Source organism: Bombina bombina, chromosome 1 (genome assembly GCF_027579735.1).
Source record: "Bombina bombina isolate aBomBom1 chromosome 1, aBomBom1.pri, whole genome shotgun sequence".
Taxonomy (NCBI): Eukaryota; Metazoa; Chordata; class Amphibia; order Anura; family Bombinatoridae; genus Bombina; species Bombina bombina.
In genome coordinates, this window is record NC_069499.1 from 67,113,585 (window position 1) to 67,127,566 (window position 13,982).

The 13,982-nt window shown below is 42.0% G+C and overlaps 1 protein-coding gene across 1 annotated transcript in view; it reads right to left on the reverse strand.

Moving 5' to 3' along the window:
* Positions 1–13,982, reverse strand: part of TECPR2 (tectonin beta-propeller repeat containing 2) — a 608,030-nt gene that overhangs the window by 405,905 nt on the left and 188,143 nt on the right. Inside the window, exon 12 of the mRNA XM_053707105.1 lies at positions 7,782–7,962. Coding sequence (XP_053563080.1) covers positions 7,782–7,962 — 181 coding nt within the window. The remainder of the gene's footprint in view (positions 1–7,781; positions 7,963–13,982) is intronic.

A 13,982-nucleotide genomic window follows, 5' to 3' on the forward strand; every position in this document is an offset into this window, starting at 1 on the left:
ATATTTCATAATGTATTTTGAGTTACAGTTCTTCATACTTATAAAGAAGCTATCTTAAAACATTAGTTAGTCTGACTTTGTTGTAATGTGCTTGGGAAACTGTCACATGACAAAAGAAAAGTATCGGTACTTGGTATCGGTGAGTACTTGAAAAAAAGTATCGGTACTTGTACTCGGTCTTAAAAAAATGGTATCGGTGCAACCCTAATACACCCTATCGGAATCCTGATACTTTGACTTTAAAAAGAATGTTCTATAAATATTACATAACTTATAAAATCAATGGAGATTTTTTTTTACAAATCCCTTGTATTATGTAAGAATATGATAACAGATTTATCAGCGAACAACAAGGCAAAGTCGACATATTTTTTTTCTCTTTATGAACATATCATCTATAAGTATGTGCTCTGCAGCATGTATTTTTAAAGAGAATGGAGCACATTTTAATTGTAGATCTGTTAATTGAATGTCAGTTTAAGATGCTGCTGCTTAAAGGGACAGTCTACACCAGAATTTTTATTGTTTTAAAAGATAGATAATCCCTTTATTACCCATTACCCAGTTTTGCATAACCAACACCGTTATAATAATATACTTTTAACCTATGTGATTAACTTGTATCTAAGCCTCTGCAAACTGCCCCTTTATTTCAGTTCTTTTGACAGACTTGCAGTGTAGCCAATCAGTGCCTGCTCCCAGATAACTTCACGTGCACGAGCACAGTGTTATCTATATGAAATACGTGAACTAACACCCTCTAGTGGTGAAAAACTGTTGAAATGCATTCTGAAAAGAGGTGGCCTTCAAGGTCTAAGAAATTAGCATATGAACCTCCTAGGTTAAGCTTTCAACTAAGAATACCAAGAGAACAAAGCAAAATTGGTGATAAAAGTAAATTGGAAAATTGTTTAAAATTACATGCTCTATCTGAATCATGAAAGTTTATTTTGGCCTAGACTGTCCCTTTAAGTAAAAAAAAAAAATGAATCGCAGGCATTTTAAGGGATATAAAACAGTGCTACTTCAGTAAAACAACAGCAAACATATTTGTTTTCTTGCAAGCATTTTCAGTGTAGCCACTGCCTGTAGGGAGATAAGGCAGCTGCCAAGCCAGATAATTTAAGTTCTACTTTTGCTTCCTGTCACATGATTTCTGCAGCAAAAGTCCTCTTCTGAGCATGAGCAAGAAATTGACTTCCTGCTAGTGCACTTGTATCCTGTGAAGGCAGCTCAAGTTAAAAATAAGTCATTTTTTTATTTATTCTTGTTCTTTACTGTATCTTCTGATAGACTGTTCAAGGTAATGACTACAACTGTAACTGTAAATAATCCCAATGGTAGCAAGAATTAAAAATATTTAATAAAAACAGAATTTATGTTTACCTGATAAATTACTTTCTCCAACAGTGTGTCCGGTCCACGGCGTCATCCTTACTTGTGGGATATTCTCTTCCCCAACAGGAAATGGCAAAGAGCCCAGCAAAGCTGGTCACATGATCCCTCCTAGGCTCCGCCTACCCCAGTCATTCGACCGACGTTAAGGAGGAATATTTGCATAGGAGAAACCATATGATACCGTGGTGACTGTAGTTAAAGAAAATAAATTATCAGACCTGATTAAAAAACCAGGGCGGGCCGTGGACCGGACACACCGTTGGAGAAAGTAATTTATCAGGTAAACATAAATTCTGTTTTCTCCAACATAGGTGTGTCCGGTCCACGGCGTCATCCTTACTTGTGGGAACCAATACCAAAGCTTTAGGACACGGATGAAGGGAGGGAGCAAATCAGGTCACCTAAATGGAAGGCACCACGGCTTGCAAAACCTTTCTCCCAAAAATAGCCTCAGAAGAAGCAAAAGTATCAAACTTGTAAAATTTGGTAAAAGTGTGCAGTGAAGACCAAGTCGCTGCCCTACATATCTGATCAACAGAAGCCTCGCTCTTGAAGGCCCATGTGGAAGCCACAGCCCTAGTGGAATGAGCTGTGATTCTTTCAGGAGGCTGCCGTCCGGCAGTCACATAAGCCAATCTGATGATGCTTTTAATCCAAAAAGAGAGAGAGGTAGAAGTTGCTTTTTGACCTCTCCTTTTACCAGAATAAACAACAAACAAGGAAGATGTTTGTCTAAAATCCTTTGTAGCATCTAAATAGAATTTTAGAGCGCGAACAACATCCAAATTGTGCAACAAACGTTCCTTCTTCGAAACTGGTTTCGGACACAAAGAAGGTACGACTATCTCCTGGTTAATGTTTTTGTTAGAAACAACTTTTGGAAGAAAACCAGGTTTAGTACGTAAAACCACCTTATCTGCATGGAACACCAGATAAGGAGGAGAACACTGCAGAGCAGATAATTCTGAAACTCTTCTAGCAGAAGAAATTGCAACCAAAAACAAAACTTTCCAAGATAATAACTTAATATCAACGGAATGTAAGGGTTCAAACGGAACCCCCTGAAGAACTGAAAGAACTAAGTTGAGACTCCAAGGAGGAGTCAAAGGTTTGTAAACAGGCTTGATTCTAACCAGAGCCTGAACAAAGGCTTGAACATCTGGCACAGCTGCCAGCTTTTTGTGAAGTAACACAGACAAGGCAGAAATCTGTCCCTTCAAGGAACTTGCAGATAATCCTTTCTCCAATCCTTCTTGAAGAAAGGATAGAATCTTAGGAATCTTTACCTTGTCCCAAGGGAATCCTTTAGATTCACACCAACAGATATATTTTTTCCATATTTTGTGGTAAATTTTTCTAGTTACAGGCTTTCTGGCCTGAACAAGAGTATCAATAACAGAATCTGAGAACCCTCGTTTTGATAAGATCAAGCGTTCAATCTCCAAGCAGTCAGCTGGAGTGAGACCAGATTCGGATGTTCGAACGGACCTTGAACAAGAAGGTCTCGTCTCAAAGGTAGCTTCCATGGTGGAGCCGATGACATATTCACCAGATCTGCATACCAAGTCCTGCGTGGCCACGCAGGAGCTATCAAGATCACCGACGCCCTCTCTTGATTGATCCTGGCTACCAGCCTGGGGATGAGAGGAAACGGCGGGAATACATAAGCTAGTTTGAAGGTCCAAGGTGCTACTAGTGCATCTACTAGAGTCGCCTTGGGATCCCTGGATCTGGACCCGTAGCAAGGAACCTTGAAGTTCTGACGAGAGGCCATCAGATCCATGTCTGGAATGCCCCACAGTTGAGTAATTTGGGCAAAGATTTCCGGATGGAGTTCCCACTCCCCCGGATGTAATGTCTGACGACTCAGAAAATCCGCTTCCCAATTTTCCACTCCTGGGATGTGGATTGCAGATAGGTGGCAGGAGTGAGTCTCCGCCCATTGAATGATTTTGGTCACTTCTTCCATCGCCAGGGAACTCCTTGTTCCCCCCTGATGGTTGATGTACGCAACAGTCGTCATGTTGTCTGATTGAAACCGTATGAACTTGGCCTTTGCTAGCTGAGGCCAAGCCTTGAGAGCATTGAATATCGCTCTCAGTTCCAGAATATTTATCGGTAGAAGAGATTCTTCCCGAGACCAAAGACCCTGAGCTTTCAGGGGTCCCCAGACCGCGCCCCAGCCCATCAGACTGGCGTCGGTCGTGACAATGACCCACTCTGGTCTGCGGAAGGTCATCCCTTGTGACAGGTTGTCCAGGGACAGCCACCAACGGAGTGAGTCTCTGGTCCTCTGATTTACTTGTATCTTCGGAGACAAGTCTGTATAGTCCCCATTCCACTGACTGAGCATGCACAGTTGTAATGGTCTTAGATGAATGCGCGCAAAAGGAACTATGTCCATTGCCGCTACCATCAAACCTATTACTTCCATGCACTGCGCTATGGAAGGAAGAGGAACGGAATGAAGTGTTTGACAAGAGTTTAGAAGTTTTGTTTTTCTGGCCTCTGTCAGAAAAATCCTCATTTCTAAGGAGTCTATTATTGTTCCCAAGAAGGGAACCCTTGTCGACGGAGATAGAGAACTCTTTTCCACGTTCACTTTCCATCCGTGAGATCTGAGAAAGGCCAGGACTATGTCCGTGTGAGCCTTTGCTTGAGGAAGGGACGACGCTTGAATCAGAATGTCGTCCAAGTAAGGAACTACTGTAATGCCCCTTGGTCTTAGTACCGCTAGAAGGGACCCTAGTACCTTTGTGAAAATCCTTGGAGCAGTGGCTAATCCGAAAGGAAGCGCCACGAACTGGTAATGCTTGTCCAGGAATGCGAACCTTAGGAACCGATGATGTTCCTTGTGGATAGGAATATGTAGATACGCATCCTTTAAATCCACCGTGGTCATGAATTGACCTTCCTGGATGGAAGGAAGAATTGTTCGAATGGTTTCCATTTTGAACGATGGAACCTTGAGAAACTTGTTTAAGATCTTGAGATCTAAGATTGGTCTGAACGTTCCCTCTTTTTTGGGAACTATGAACAGATTGGAGTAGAACCCCATCCCTTGTTCTCCTAATGGAACAGGATGAATCACTCCCATTTTTAACAGGTCTTCTACACAATGTAAGAATGCCTGTCTCTTTATATGGTCTGAAGACAATTGAGACCTGTGGAACCTCCCCCTTGGGGGAAGCCCCTTGAATTCCAGAAGATAACCTTGGGAGACTATTTCTAGTGCCCAAGGATCCAGAACATCTCTTGCCCAAGCCTGAGCAAAGAGAGAGAGTCTGCCCCCCACCAGATCCGGTCCCGGATCGGGGGCCAACATTTCATGCTGTCTTGGTAGCAGTGGCAGGTTTCTTGGCCTGCTTTCCCTTGTTCCAGCCTTGCATTGGTCTCCAGGCTGGCTTGGCTTGAGAAGTATTACCCTCTTGCTTAGAGGACGTAGCACTTGGGGCTGGTCCGTTTCTACGAAAGGGACGAAAATTAGGTTTATTTTTGGCCTTGAAAGACCTATCCTGAGGAAGGGCGTGGCCCTTACCCCCAGTGATATCAGAGATAATCTCTTTCAAGTCAGGGCCAAACAGCGTTTTCCCCTTGAAAGGAATGTTAAGTAGTTTGTTCTTGGAAGACGCACCCGCTGACCAAGATTTCAACCAAAGCGCTCTGCGCGCCACAATAGCAAACCCAGAATTTTTCGCCGCTAACCTAGCCAATTGCAAAGTGGCGTCTAGGGTGAAAGAATTGGCCAATTTGAGAGCACGGATTCTGTCCATAATCTCCTCATAAGGAGGAGAATCACTATCGATCGCCTTTACTAGCTCATCGAACCAGAAACACGCGGCTGTAGTGACAGGGACAATGCATGAAATTGGTTGTAGAAGGTAACCTTGCTGAACAAACATCTTTTTAAGCAAACCTTCTAATTTTTTATCCCTAGGATCTTTGAAAGCACAACTATCTTCTATGGGTATAGTGGTGCGTTTGTTTAAAGTAGAAACCGCTCCCTTGACCTTGGGGACTGTCTGCCATAAGTCCTTTGTCATAGGAAACAATTTTTTAAATATGGGGGGAGGGACGGAAGGTATACCGGGCCTTTCCCATTCTTTATTTACAATGTCCGCCACCCGCTTGGGTATAGGAAAAGCTTCTGGGAGCCCCGGGACCTCTAGGAACTTGTCCATTTTACATAGTTTCTCTGGGATGATCAAATTCTCACAATCATCCAGAGTGGATAATACCTCCTTAAGCAGAGCGCGGAGATGTTCCAACTTAAATTTAAATGTAATCACATCGGGTTCAGCTTGTTGAGAAATTTTCCCTGAATCTGAAATTTCTCCCTCAGACAAAACCTCCCTGGCCCCCTCAGACTGGTGTAGGGGTATTTCAGAACCATTATCATCAGCGTCCTCATGCTCTTCAGTATCTAAAACAGAGCAGTCGCGCTTGCGCTGATAAGTGGGCATTTTGGCTAAAATGTTTTTGATAGAATTATCCATTACAGCCGTTAATTGTTGCATAGTAAGGAGTATTGGCGCGCTAGATGTACTAGGGGCCTCCTGAGTGGGCAAGACTGGTGTAGACGAAGGAGGGAATGATGCAGTACCATGCTTACTCCCCTCACTTGAGGAATCATCTTGGGCATCATTTTCAGTGTCACATAAATCACATCTATTTAAATGAGAAGGAACCTTGGCTTCCCCACATTCAGAACACAGTCTATCTGGTAGTTCAGACATGTTAAACAGGCATAAACTTGATAACAAAGTACAAAAAACGTTTTAAAATAAAACCGTTACTGTCACTTTAAATTTTAAACTGAACACACTTTATTACTGCAATTGCGAAAAAGTATGAAGGAATTGTTCAAAATTCACCAAAATTTCACCACAGTGTCTTAAAGCCTTAAAAGTATTGCACACCAAATTTGGAAGCTTTAACCCTTAAAATAACGGAACCGGAGCCGTTTTTATCTTTAACCCCTTTACAGTCCCTGGTATCTGCTTTGCTGAGACCCAACCAAGCCCAAAGGGGAATACGATACCAAATGACGCCTTCAGAAAGTCTTTTCTATGTATCAGAGCTCCTCACACATGCGACTGCATGTCATGCTTCTCAAAAATAAGTGCGCAATACCGGCGCGAAAATGAGGCTCTGCCTATGATTAGGGAAAGCCCCTAGAGAATAAGGTGTCTAAAACAGTGCCTGCCGATATTATTTTACAAAAATACCCAGATTAAATGATTCCTCAAGGCTAAATATGTGTATATATGAATCGATTTAGCCCAGAAAATGTCTACAGTCTTAATAAGCCCTTGTGAAGCCCTTATTTACTGTCTGAATAAAAATGGCTTACCGGATCCCATAGGGAAAATGACAGCTTCCAGCATTACATCGTCTTGTTAGAATGTGTCATACCTCAAGCAGCAAAAGACTGCTCACTGTTCCCCCAACTGAAGTTAATTCCTCTCAACAGTCCTGTGTGGAACAGCCATGGATTTTAGTAACGGTTGCTAAAATCATTTTCCTCATACAAACAGAAATCTTCATCTCTTTTCTGTTTCAGAGTAAATAGTACATACCAGCACTATTTTAAAATAACAAACTCTTGATTGAATAAAAAAAACTACAGTTAAACACTAAAAAACTCTAAGCCATCTCCGTGGAGATGTTGCCTGTACAACGGCAAAGAGAATGACTGGGGTAGGCGGAGCCTAGGAGGGATCATGTGACCAGCTTTGCTGGGCTCTTTGCCATTTCCTGTTGGGGAAGAGAATATCCCACAAGTAAGGATGACGCCGTGGACCGGACACACCTATGTTGGAGAAATGGACAATAATTTTCAGTAGTAGTTCATACTTTAAACTGCCTTTTAGAAGAGGTGGTATTTGTATAGAATTCCTTTTTTGCTGTTTTTTTAAACTTGTCAAATGATTTTGACAAGTCTTACTTAGCATGGGTAAGAAACTGACTAACTGTGATAGCTACTGCATGTGCCTTCTAGAAACCACAATCCACTGTGGGGATGTGATAGAAAGTAAAAGATGAAAAATACGTTAAAAAAAATAAATGTAAAATCCTTTTAAAATCATCAATAATCCAGATTGCAATGATTTATATAAAGTATATCCCACTGATTTGTGCTTTTTTTTTGTTTTATACCCCTTTATTTGTTCTTTATTTGCCCCCTTTATTTTTGTTCTTTATTTGCCTCTTGAAGTGTTAAGGGAATTGTTACTGTACTATTTTCTATGTATAATTAATTAGTAAAAATGTTACAAAAAAGTAATCAGAAGTGCTATGTAATCAATCTCTCTTTCTCTTCATTTATATATTAATTAGGAGTGGTGCTTTGGTATTTCTGGTAAATTGTAGGGGTAAATTACCTGACAAGATCACATTTCCAAACCTCTCCTTCAGGGGAAAGGCTGCTAACTCCTTCCATGTACAGTAGTCCTCGTTGCTCAGTTAGTGCCCACACAACATTATTTCTGGCTGTGATTTGAGATAATGGACACGGACAATCAACCTTTACAGCTCTGGCACAAGGACGGTCAACACTCAGACCTTACAGAAGGGAAAAAAGGGAACATAACGTGGACACGTTAATATTTAAGTCTAAACATTAAGTTTAGACTTAAATATTAAGGTGAAACACTCCAAAACCTATAAAACTGTTGCCACACAATTTAAAACACTAGACATAAAATAATTATACTATTAATAATAATAATAATAATAATAATAATAACTACTAAAAAAAAATGTTAAAATAAGTTTTCCTGGTTTCCTCATGTTTTACATTCTAATAATGCATTGGAGTAAAAAGAGAAATAATAAAACAATAAGCAAACAACTGCTAGTATGTGAATCAATGATACACCTGTAAATAAAGTAGAGGATACATTGTGGGACAGTTATTTCTATACCATAGAAGGACATAACCTTTAGGGTTTTATTATTTAAAGGGGCACTCAAGTCAAAATAAACCTTTATGATTCAGTTTTAAGACACTTTTTAATTTACTTCCATTATCAAATTTTACAGTTTTTTTATATTCACACTTTCTGGGGAAACAAGATCCCACTGAGCATGTGCACAAGCTCACAGGGTATATGTGTACTAGTCTGTGGCTGATGCCTGTCCCATGATAAAGGGGGCCGGAAAATGGGAGAAAAAAAATAATTTGTCAGGAAAAGAAAAACATAATTTATGCTTACCTGATAAATTCCTTTATTCTGTAGTGTGATCAGTCCACGGGTCATCATTACTTCTGGGATATTACTCCTCCCCAACAGGAAGTGCAAGAGGATTCACCCAGCAGAGCTGCATATAGCTCCTCCCCTCTACGTCACTCCCAGTCATTCGACCAAGGACCAACGAGAAAGGAAAAGCCAAGGGTGAAGTGGTGACTGGAGTATAAATTAAAAAATATTTACCTGCCTTAAAAACAGGGCGGGCCGTGGACTGATCACACTACAGAAGAAAGGAATTTATCAGGTAAGCATAAATTATGTTTTCTTCTGTTAAGTGTGATCAGTCCACGGGTCATCATTACTTCTGGGATACCAATACCAAAGCAAAAGTACACGGATGACGGGAGGGATAGGCAGGCTCTTTATACAGAAGGAACCACTGCCTGAAGAACCTTTCTCCCAAAAATAGCCTCCGAAGAAGCAAAAGTGTCAAATTTGTAAAATTTGGAAAAAGTATGAAGCGAAGACCAAGTTGCAGCCTTGCAAATCTGTTCAACAGAGGCCTCATTCTTGAAGGCCCAAGTGGAAGCCACAGCTCTAGTAGAATGAGCTGTAATTCTTTCAGGAGGCTGCTGTCCAGCAGTCTCATAAGCTAAACGAATTATGCTACGAAGCCAAAAAGAAAGAGAGGTAGCGGAAGCTTTTTGACCTCTCCTCTGCCCAGAGTAAATGACAAACAGAGAAGACGTTTGTCGAAATTCCTTAGTTGCCTGTAAGTAAAATTTTAGAGCACGGACTACATCCAGGTTGTGCAGTAGACGTTCCTTCTTTGAAGAAGGATTTGGGCATAAAGAAGGAACAACAATCTCTTGATTGATATTCCTGTTAGTAACTACCTTAGGTAAGAACCCAGGTTTAGTACGCAGGACTACCTTATCCGAATGAAAAATCAAATAAGGAGAATCACAATGTAAGGCTGATAATTCAGAGACTCTTCGAGCCGAGGAAATAGCCATTAAAAATAGAACTTTCCAAGATAACAACTTTATATCAATGGAATGAAGGGGTTCAAACGGAACGCCCTGTAAAACATTAAGAACAAGGTTTAAACTCCATGGTGGAGCAACAGTTTTAAACACAGGCTTAATTCTGGCCAAAGCCTGACAAAAAGCCTGGACGTCAGGAACTTCTGACAGACGTTTGTGTAACAGAATGGACAGAGCTGAGATCTGTCCCTTTAATGAACTAGCAGATAAACCCTTTTCTAAACCTTCTTGTAGAAAAGACAATATCCTAGGAATCCTAACCTTACTCCAAGAGTAACCTTTGGATTCACACCAATATAGGTATTTACGCCATATCTTATGGTAAATCTTTCTGGTAACAGGTTTCCTAGCCTGTACTAAGGTATCAATAACTGACTCAGAAAATCCACGTCTTGATAAAATCAAGCGTTCAATTTCCAAGCAGTCAGCTTCAGAGAAGTTAGATTTTGATGTTTGAAGGGACCCTGTATCAGAAGGTCCTGTTTCAGAGGTAGAGACCAAGGTGGACAGGATGACATGTCCACCAGGTCTGCATACCAAGTCCTGCGTGGCCACGCAGGTGCTATTAGAATCACTGATGCTCTCTCTTGTTTGATTCTGGCAATCAATCGAGGAAGCAACGGGAAGGGTGGAAACACGTAAGCCATCCTGAAGTCCCAAGGTGCTGTCAGAGCATCTATCAGGACTGCTCCTGGATCCCTGGATCTGGACCCGTAACGAGGAAGCTTGGCGTTCTGTCGAGACGCCATGAGATCTATCTCTGGTTTGCCCCAACGTCGAAGTATTTGGGCAAAGACCTCCGGATGAAGTTCCCACTCCCCCGGATGAAAAGTCTGACGACTTAAGAAATCCGCCTCCCAGTTCTCCACTCCCGGGATGTGGATTGCTGACAGGTGGCAAGAGTGAGACTCTGCCCAGCAAATTATCTTTGATACTTCCATCCTAGCTAGGGAGCTTCTTGTCCCTCCCTGATGGTTGATGTAAGCTACAGTCGTGATGTTGTCCGACTGAAACCTGATGAACCCCCGAGTTGTCAACTGGGGCCAAGCCAGGAGGGCATTGAGAACTGCTCTCAATTCCAGAATGTTTATTGGCAGGAGACTCTCCTCCTGACTCCATTGTCCCTGAGCCTTCAGAGAATTCCAGACGGCACCCCAACCTAGAAGGCTGGCGTCTGTTGTTACAATTGTCCAGTCTGGTCTGCTGAATGGCATCCCCCTGGACAGATGTGGCCGAGAAAGCCACCATAGAAGAGAATTTCTGGTCTCTTGATCCAGATTCAGAGAAGGGGATAAGTCTGAGTAATCCCCATTCCACTGACTTAGCATGCACAGTTGCAGTGGTCTGAGGTGTAAGCGTGCAAAGGGTACTATGTCCATTGCCGCTACCATTAAGCCGATTACCTCCATGCATTGAGCCACTGACGGGTGTTGAATGGAATGAAGGGTGCGGCAAGCACTTTGAAGTCTTGTTAGCCTGTCCTCTGTCAGGTAAATCTTCATTTCTACAGAATCTATAAGAGTCCCCAGGAAGGGAACTCTTGTGAGTGGAACGAGTGAACTTTTCTTTTCGTTCACCTTCCATCCATGTGACCTTAGAAATGCCAGCACTAACTCTGTATGAGACTTGGCAGTTTGAAAGCTTGAAGCTTGAATCAGAATGTCGTCTAGGTATGGAGCTACAGAGATTCCCCGCGGTCTTAGTACCGCCAGAAGAGCACCTAGAACCTTTGTGAAGATTCTTGGAGCTGTAGCCAATCCGAATGGAAGAGCCACAAACTGGTAATGCCTGTCTAGGAAGGCAAACCTTAGGTACCGATAATGATCTTTGTGAATCGGTATGTGAAGGTAAGCATCTTTTAAATCTACAGTGGTCATGTATTGACCCTCTTGGATCATAGGTAAAATTGTCCGAATAGTCTCCATCTTGAACGATGGAACTCTTAGGAATTTGTTTAGGATCTTTAAGTCCAGGATTGGTCTGAAAGTTCCCTCTTTTTTGGGAACCACAAACAGATTTGAGTAAAACCCCTGTCCCTGTTCCGATCGTGGAACTGGATGGATTACTCCCATTAACAAGAGCTCTTGTACGCAGCGTAGAAACGCCTCTTTCTTTGTCTGGATTGTTGACAATCTTGACAGATGAAATCTCTCTCTTGGAGGAGAGTATTTGAAGTCCAGAAGGTATCCCTGAGATATTATCTCTAGCGCCCAGGGATCCTGAACATCTCTTGCCCAAGCCTGGGCAAAGAGAGAAAGTCTGCCCCCCACTAGATCCGATCCCGGATCGGGGGCCCTCAATTCATGCTGTTTTAGGGGCAGCAGCAGGTTTCCTAGTCTGCTTGCCCTTGTTCCAGGACTGGTTAGGTTTCCAGCCTTGTCTGTAGCGAGCAACAGCTCCTTCCTGTTTTGGTGCAGAGGAAGTTGATGCTGCTCCTGCTTTGAAATTACGAAAGGAACGAAAATTAGACTGTCTAGTCTTGGCTTTGGCTTTGTCCTGAGGCAGGGCATGGCCTTTACCTCCTGTAATGTCAGCGATAATCTCTTTCAACCCGGGCCCGAATAAGGTCTGCCCTTTGAAAGGTATATTAAGCAATTTAGACTTAGAAGTAACATCAGCTGACCAGGATTTTAGCCACAGCGCCCTGCGTGCCTGAATGGCGAATCCTGAATTCTTCGCCGTAAGTTTAGTAAGATGTACTACGGCCTCCGAAATGAATGAATTAGCTAGTTTAAGGACTCTAAGCCTGTCCGTAATGTCGTCCAGAGTAGCTGAACCAATGTTCTCTTCCAGAGACTCAATCCAGAATGCCGCTGCAGCCGTGATCGGCGCAATGCATGCAAGGGGTTGCAATATAAAACCTTGTTGAACAAACATTTTCTTAAGGTAACCCTCTAACTTTTTATCCATTGGATCTGAAAAAGCACAGCTATCCTCCACCGGGATAGTGGTACGCTTAGCTAAGGTAGAAACTGCTCCCTCCACCTTAGGGACCGTTTGCCATAAGTCCCTTGTGGTGGCGTCTATTGGAAACATTTTTCTAAATATCGGAAGGGGTGAGAACGGCACACCGGGTCTATCCCACTCCTTAGTAACAATTTCAGTAAGTCTCTTAGGTATAGGAAAAACCTCAGTACTCGTCGGTACCGCAAAATATTTATCCAACCTACACATTTTCTCTGGTATTGCAACTGTGTTACAATCATTCAGAGCCGCTAACACCTCCCCTAGTAATACACGGAGGTTTTCCAGTTTAAATTTAAAATTTGAAATATCTGAATCCAGTCTGTTTGGATCAGAACCGTCACCCACAGAATGAAGTTCTCCGTCCTCATGTTCTGCCACCTGTGACGCAGTGTCTGACATGGCCCTAATATTATCAGCGCACTCTGTTCTCACCCCAGAGTGATCACGCTTACCTCCTAGTTCTGGTAATTTAGCCAAAACCTCAGTCATAACAGTAGCCATATCCTGTAATGTGATTTGTAATGGCCGACCAGATGTACTCGGCGCTACAATATCACGCACCTCCCTCTGAGCGGGAGATGTAGGTACTGACACGTGAGGCGAGTTAGTCGGCATAACTCTCCCCTCGTTGTTTAGTGAAATTTGTTCAATTTGTACAGACTGACTTTTATTTAAAGTAGCATCAATACAGTTAGTACATAAATTTCTATTGGGCTCCACTTTGGCATTGCAACAAATGACACAGGTATCATCCTCTGAATCAGACATGTTTAACACACTAGCAAATAAACTTGCAACTTGGAAATACAATTCAATTAGAATAATATTAAAATGTACTGTGCCTTTAAGAAGCACAGAAGATCTATGACAGTTGAAAATTAATAAATTGAAACAGTTATAGCCTCAATCCTTGTAAACAACACAACTTTAGCAAAGGTTTAATCCCATTAGCAAAGATAACAAATTCTGAAAGCAGGAAACAAATTATAGAATAAACGTTTTTTATTTCAGTCAAACTATAATTCTCACAGCTCTGCTGAGAGAAATTACCTCCCTCAAAATAAGTTTGAAGACCCCTGAGCTCTGTAGAGATGAACCGGATCATGCAGGGAATACAATGAGTTGCTGACTGAAATATTTGATGCATAGAAAAAGCGCCAAAAAACGGCCCCTCCCCCTCACACACAGCAGTGAGGGAGAACAGAAACTGTCAGAAAAACAGATTAAGCAACTGCCAAGTGGAAAAATAGTGCCCAAACATTTATTCACACAGTACCTCAGCAAATGAAAACGATTTTACATTCCAGCAAAAACGTTAAACATAATCTCTAGTTATTAAACAGCTTTATGTATTTCTTACAGTGTAATTCTAGTGAAG